Source organism: Eutrigla gurnardus (genome assembly GCF_963514095.1).
Source record: "Eutrigla gurnardus genome assembly, chromosome: 10".
Taxonomy (NCBI): domain Eukaryota; kingdom Metazoa; phylum Chordata; class Actinopteri; order Perciformes; family Triglidae; genus Eutrigla; species Eutrigla gurnardus.
Window position 1 is genome coordinate 28544763 of NC_139924.1, and position 7730 is coordinate 28552492.

General features: G+C 46.9%; 1 protein-coding gene across 1 annotated transcript; it reads left to right on the forward strand.

Moving 5' to 3' along the window:
* Positions 1–106: 106 nt before the first annotated feature.
* Positions 107–4425, forward strand: LOC311019735 (extracellular calcium-sensing receptor-like; the record flags this gene model as incomplete). The annotated part of the gene is made up of 10 exons (XM_084019305.1): positions 107–351; positions 590–807; positions 888–979; positions 1555–1734; positions 2068–2256; positions 2319–2789; positions 2873–3082; positions 3176–3299; positions 3404–3597; positions 3677–4425. The coding sequence occupies 10 exons, from the start codon at positions 107–109 to the stop codon at positions 4379–4381; spliced, it is 2628 nt and encodes an 875-aa protein (XP_083875431.1). The 3' UTR covers positions 4382–4425.
* Between the last annotated feature and the right edge of the window lie 3305 nt (positions 4426–7730).

Consider the following 7730-nt stretch of genomic DNA (forward strand, 5'->3'; position numbering starts at 1 on the left):
GCCCTCCTGTCAGGTTTGAAGCAGCAGGTTTGATGTGACTGTGACGCAGACTGATGACGCGCTGACGTGTTCGGATATGGATCAGTTTAATGTGTGTTTGATGGTGATGTATCGGTCCCCCCGGTGGCCCTCCTCGGCCCTGCTGCTGCTCCTCCTCGGTGTGGTGGCCACACACGCGGGGCCGGAGGAGGTGGTCCAGGAAGTAGTCTGCTCCAGGTGGGGAGCGCCCGGAGACAAGAGCCTCTCCCGGGACGGAGACGTGATCATAGGCGGCCTCTTCAACCTGTATTACGTCCCCTCGGCCGTGGAGCAGGGCTTCACCCGGCGGCCCCAGTATGAACCATGCACGGGGTAAAACTTACTTATGTTTCTGGTGAAACGCAGATGGATGTGATGTTTATAATATGTTTTCTAATTATTAACACAAATGTTGCATATATGTGAGATAAGCAGATTTTAATGTATATGTAATCATGTGTGACATTTAGTTGTTTTTGTATTCATCTCGATCTTAATAATAATAATAATAATAATAATAATAATAATAATAATAATAACAACAATAATAATAATAATAATGTAATCCCAGTTTAGACGTGGAGGGCTTGAAACATCTGTACGCGATGACGTTCGCGGTGGAGGAGATCAACCGGGACAGCCGCCTGCTGCCCGGTCTGAAGCTCGGTTACCGGGTGTTTGACAGCTGTGCGCGTTCCCACTGGGCTCTGCAGGTCGCGCTGTCGCTGGTCGGCGGGGACGCGCGCAGCTGCAGCGTGGCCGCGCCTCCACCTCCGGCACAGACGGCAGGTATGATGACCTCATATAAACAACATGTGTGATTATCGAAAACGCTTGTAAGGTAATTAAACGTGTGACGTCATCAGCAGGCGGTCGGTCCGTCCCGCTGCTCATCGGCCCCGTCTCGTCCACGACCACCATGGTTCTGTCCCGGGTCCTGGGCCCGCTTTCTGTGCCCCTCGTGAGTCTTACGATGGTTCCACCTCGGTTTTCTCTCTTCAAAAGCTTCTATTATAGTTTTTCATAATACAGATGTTTTATGTTGTATAAATCCCTCTGAGGAAAATCTGTGATTTAGAGTTATAAGTAAATGTATGTATTTGTTTGTATTCTATTGTTTCTTTAACGGGGACAATACATACAACATGTCTTTGTCTTTAATCAAACAATACAGTTCAACAAGTTAGACGCACACAAAACACTACTGAAGGTCAAAACAACAAATGTACTTTGATATTTTACATTAATAATGTATTTATTAATGTATTCATTTTTATATATGTATATATATATATATATGTTTTAGTTTATTTTCATTTATTTATTATATTTCTAATAATTTATTCATCAATGTTTTAGTTTATTTACATTTTTATTTATTTATTATATTTTACCCTATTATCTTTTAATTTAATTTGTGGGTTTTTTCTGTCCTTTAAAGGTGTCCTATCTTTTATTTTATTTCACTACCTTAAAGATGTGTTTTTAAAGGTGCTATTAAAAATGTATTATTATAATTGTATGTCTGCGTCTCAGATCAGCTACCTGGCCAGCTGTCCGTGTCTGAGCGACAGGCAGAAGTTCCCCAACGTCTTCAGGACCATCCCCAGCGACGTGTACCAGGCCCGGGCCATGGCGCAGCTCGCCCTGCGCTTCGGCTGGACGTGGATGGGCGCCGTGGTCGCCAACAACGACTACGGCCTCTTGGCCATTCAGGTGGAGTAAATAAAACATGCATGAACAAATATAATAATAATAAACTTTATTTGTATAGCACCTTTAAAAACACATTTTTATTATAGTGAATACAAATATAAGAGATAGGACACATTTAAAGGACAGTAAAAGCAACAAATGAATAACTAAAAATGAAATGAAATTAAAAAATAATAGGTTAATAAATAAACACATGAAATTAATAAAGAATAAATAAATAAAAGTTAAATTAAAGATAGGAGACCTTTAAAGGACAAAAAAATGAAATTAACAGATAATATGGTAAAAATAAATAATAAATAAATAAAATCATATTAAATGTGTTGTTTTCAGGCCTTCCAGGAAGCGACCCGGGGGAAAGGAGTGTGTTTGGAGTTCATCGAGACCGTGCGTAAAGAAACCATCGTGAGCGACGCCAGACGTACAGCTCTGACGATCCAAGCCTCCACCGCCAAGGTGGTCCTGGTCTTCTGCTGGTACAAGGACGTGAAGGAGGTCTTCCTGCAGCTGGCCAGGAGGAATGTGAGTATCTGGAACGAACAATGTGGTGTTGTTGTTGTTTATTGCGGCGTTGCTCTCGGCAGGTGACCGACAGACAGTTCCTGGCCAGCGAGGCCTGGAGCACCAGCGATGACCTCCTCCAGGACGCCACCATCTCCAGCGTGGCGGCCGGCGTTCTGGGCGTCGCCATCCGGAGCTCCACCATCCCCGGCTTTGAAGACTACATCAAACGTTTGGACCCAGCTCGTCGTCCTGATGACGAGTTCCTACGAGAATTCTGGGAGAAAGAGTTCGGATGCGATCCTGCATCTCCGCTCAACGTTTCTACACCAACCTCATCCTCCCAGAGAGCCCCCCTCCCCCCCTGCAGGGGGACCGAGTCCCTGCAGCGAGTCCAGAACCACTTCACCGACGTGTCCCAGCTGAGGGTCACATATAACGTCTACCTGGCGGTCTACGCTGCAGCCCACGCCCTCCACAGCCTCCTCTCCTGCCCCCATGGACCCGGACCCAGATCCGCCTGCTCCTCTCCAGACCACATCAGACCCGGAGAGGTGAGTAGGACAACCAGCCCTTCATCATGACAATGATCCAGAATCTGTCTTCAGGATTGTTTCTAGTAACGTGACTCTTCCAGCTGCTGCAGCACCTGAGCAGCGTGAACTTCACCACACCACAAGGAGAGACCTTCTACTTCCAAGGGGGCGACACGCCGGCAAAGTACGACCTGGTCAACTGGAGGGAGACCCCCGAGGGATCCCTCCAGCTGGTCCTGGTGGGCCGCGTGGACGGGTTCGACCTCCGGCTCGACGACTCGGCGGTTCAGTGGAGCACGGGATCCAATCAGGTGGTTTGATTGGTCTCAAGGCTACGAAGGACTCTGCTGCGTCACGTCTCAAGATAAATGGAGTTGAGGATGTGGTTTTTCCTTGTGGTCCAGGTCCCGGTTTCAGTGTGCAGTGAGAGCTGCCCCCCAGGGACCCGGAAGACCACCAGGAAAGGAGAACCTCTCTGCTGCTTCGACTGCGTCCCGTGTGCCGACGGAGAGATGAGCAACCAGACCGGTGAGGAAATCACACCGGAGGAGAACAGGAAGTCCCCAGACCAGGACCATGTCCTCCTCCTTCCTCCCTCCCTCACCTCCCTCTCCTCGTTCGCCCTCTCCCAGGTTCCCTCCACTGTGAACGGTGTCCGTCAGACTTCTGGTCCAACGCCGGACGAACCGCCTGCGTCCCTCGCCAGCTGGACTTCCTGTCCTTCAACGAGACGTTGGGCATCACCCTGACGACGGCAGCCGTGTCTGGCGTCGCCGTGACGACGGCTGTGTTTGTGGTGTTTCTTCACTACCGTCAGACGCCCGTGGTAACAAGACAAGTTTGCATTTCACCCTTTTTTGGTCTGAAAAGGTGTTTGTGTGGTTTTAATCCGGTTCTTGGTGCAGGTGCGAGCCAACAACTCGGAGCTGAGCTTCCTGCTCCTCGTGTCCCTGAAGCTCTGCTTCCTGTGCTCCCTGGTCTTCATCGGCCGGCCCTCCGTCTGGTCTTGCCGGATTCAGCAGGCGGCGTTTGGGATCAGCTTCGTGCTCTGCGTCTCGTGCCTCCTTGTGAAGACGTTGGTGGTCCTGGCTGTCTTCCGGTCCGCCCGGCCCGGAGCCGAGACCCTGATGAAGTGGTTCGGTCCGGGCCAGCAGAGAGGAAGCGTCGGCCTCTTCACGTCCGTTCAGGTGATTATCTGCGCCACGTGGCTGACCCTTAGCCCCCCCGTGCCTCGCCGTGACCTGGGCTTCCAGGGGTCAAAGGTCACCCTGGAGTGTGCCATGGCCTCGGTGGTGGGCTTCTCCCTGGTCCTGGGCTACATCGGCCTGCTGGCCTGCTCCTGCCTCCTCCTGGCCTTCCTGGCTCGGAAGCTGCCCGACAACTTCAACGAGGCCAAGCTGATCACCTTCAGCATGCTGATCTTCTGCGCCGTCTGGGTGGCCTTCGTCCCCGCCTACGTCAGCTCGCCGGGGAAGTACGTGGTCGCCGTGGAGGTCTTCGCCATCCTGGCCTCCAGCTACGGGTTGCTGCTCTGTGTGTTCGCCCCCAAATGTTTCATCATCCTGCTGAGACCCGAGAGGAACACCAAGAAACACCTGATGGCCCGGTAGCTTCACATCGGCCCTCCAAGCTGCATTTCTTCATGTTCATTATTTCATATCAATCAAAATAACACCAATAGTTAATGTGCTTGTATGAAATTAATTGAAAGTATGGCTGTGGTTTATGGACATAATTAAATGCTCATATAACATGAATCTTCAGCCGTTGATGAAAAAAACACACAATCCTGTCCAATAAATGGTCCTCAATAAAAATGATTCATCTTGAATTAAAAGTGTTTGCTTGTTCGCCTTTTTCTGGGTTTTGAATAAATTAGACTCATCTGAATAAAACTCTCCTCCAGTTTGTCAGGAAAGATAATATTTTCATAAAATATTGAATGCATTTGAGGGGAATTATTGTTTTTTAAAAAAGTATTAAGACATGAGATCCAGCTAAGAAAAAAAAAACATCCAGTCATGTACTTCATATGGATACTTTATACTTTTTAATTTCAGAGGAAAGAAGTACTTCTACTTGAGTACATAATGTGTACTTTTGGTAAATGAAGGGTGATGTGGCGATGACAACAGCGTTATCCTGCATGTGCTAATCACGACCGCTAGATGGAGCTATTTCACCATTCAATGATGCTCGTGTACTACTTGCTCTCAAACTCTGATAAACAAAGAAGTGTTGATCATTAAAAAGGACCTGAAAGTAGAATCTAAAAGATGGTCTCAGGGTGGCTGGGTTTCTCTACACAATGTCACAACAGGGGTCATGCATCAGGCCTTATCAATGTATGTGAGATAAAGATGTTTCGGAGACGGTCCAGGAAGGGGGGAAGACCAAAAGGTCTTCTCATCAGGATAACAAAAGTTACAAGAGAAAGGAATATTAGTATGAGATAAAAATAAGAACTGTAAGGTAACGCATTTTCTTCTACATGAGTATCAGAGCAGCGGATGGGTGATGTAATCCCTGTAATATTCTTAAAGACCTTTTAGGGAGACCAATAAAAAGAGAGTTGCAATAATCCAATAAAAGCATGAGCTTCATTTTGAGATTAAATATGGTGGAATTTGAGCAAGATTCTTCAGTTAAATGGTAAATAAACATGTGTGACTTGTGTGTGAAGGAAACACCAGAATCCAGATCCAGTAAGGTTTACTTTTGGGAACTGGAGGATTTAGATAGTGGATCAGTCACAGCAGTGCCGGCCAAAACCAATCTGGTGCCCTGGGCCAGATTTCTGCTGAATTTACCAAGAATTAAAAATACATCAAATGGACTGTGCTTACAGTTCAGTCTATTCCAGCTACAAAATAATAATTAATCTCCTGTAGATACATAACATACACTCTGCAACACTGTGACAAACAACCAACCCGCCTCAGGCCTCCCGGTCCTCCCGGTCCCCCCGGTCCTCCTGGACCTCCCGGCCCCCCCGGACCTCTCTGCTCCGTGTAATCGGATGTAATTGCTTGTGAAATCAACAACGATGGAGGTGAGCGGCGGCACACCTGATGCTCATCAGCAGCTCCTCTCTCACCAACAACTCATCTTCATGTGCCTCCGAGACCAGGTGACCTTTAACCCTTTACAGCTAAGTCGGCCTCGCTCCCCGGTATTTACGTTCTTTAAACTCACTCTCTTTCTGATTACGACTTTAACAGGCATATTAAAGCTCCTTAAACTGCTGCAGGTGTACACGCTTAACTGATAAACATGACATAATTTCATGAAAGAGGACTGATTTTAATTTTCTGCTTCTTCCCTTTGGTGTTATTATAGTTTGAAGAGAGTTCCTCTCCTCCACAGAAACTCGGCTCCTGAACTCATTTCTACAGTAAAGTGGTGATGTCACCAAGTAACTCATTAGCATATTATCAGTCTATATTATTAGCCCCGCCCTCAAACAAATGCCCTTCATCTGGACGTCTTGAGGAAGAGGAGCTGAAGAACAAATTGATTTTCTTCACTATTCCTCAGCAGAACAACTCCTGTAATCTGGTTCTGGTTAACGGACCAATCAGATCAGACTGGGCTTTTTGGGAGGGAGGGGCAGGAGAGAGGCTGAGGAGAGCTGCTGCAGCATGGCCTGATGGGAAAAATAAAGTGTTTTGAGCATTAAAGCATGTAAACGTGTTCTAGTAGGAACCAGAAAAGGAGTATTATAGTTCCTTTTTTAGTGTCTACAGGACGCTGGGGGAAGATTTATCATCAATCAATCAATCAATCAATCAATCAAACTTTATTTATATAGAGCCTTTCATGCAAAGTTGCAATACAAGAGGCTTAAATTAAAAAAGGCAATGTGATACATAATAGATTAATACATTACATTCATACATACAACAATTATATAATGCATCACATCAAAACATGTTATATAGGAATTAGATCAAAGTAAAATAAGAAAACATTTGTTTCTACAAAAATAACTTGTGTGTGAGACACTTTCTGCAAAGATATGTTGCTGTTGATTTGATATCTCCAACTCCATCTATTATAACAGTTACTAGAAGGAAGGGAAATTATCATCATTTAAAACAAATGAACCTTTAAGAAAGCGTTTTCCAAAAAGTCTCCTCCCTGAATAACAGGACCCTGTGCAGGGCCCTGGCTAAATGCTGGACATCACCGGCCAGCAGGTTAAAGATCACACGACATTATTTTCAGATTTTTTTTTTGCTCTCACCTTTGAGAGAAGCCACTTCCTGTTTACGGCGAGCCACCTCGGCTTCCCTGCTGGTATAAAGACACAGAACAACAGTATGTGGTGCAGAGCAGGAGGGGGACGGGGTATGTCACGGACCTCCTCAGCACACCTTATATCTGCCATAACTTAATCATTGAGTTGTGTTTTATTCACAGGTCACGAGGATGCGTTTGAATTAATTTAACTGCTTCTCCATTTCAGGATCATTCAGCTGCTTGTGAGACCTGCAGCCTTCACCTGAAGCTCTTTCACTCAGACTTAAAGGTGTGCAGCTGCATCCATGTGGTGGTTCTGCTGCTTCCTCGCTCTGAGGCCCTGCTCCACCTTGCTGCTGGCCGGGCTGGTGGGAAGCCAGTTGGGGGTCGGGGCGGGGCAGCAGCAGCAGCAGCTGGCTTGTTCTCGGTGGGGGACGCCCAGCGATGGGGGTCTGCTCCGGGGGGGAGACGTGGTGCTCGGTGGGCTCTTCAGTCTTTATTACAAACCTCCTGCGATGAACCACGACCTCACTCGGCCACCACACAACAAAGCCTGCACCGGGTAAAACCTGATCCTGTAGAATACCTGGTCTGGACCCGGATAGATGCTGGGTTCTTGTGATAAATGGGATGAATTGTATATATTTACAGATTATGCATGAACATTTGGATTTCTGTCTCAGCCTGCAGAACCTGCCTCTGCAGTACATCTACGCC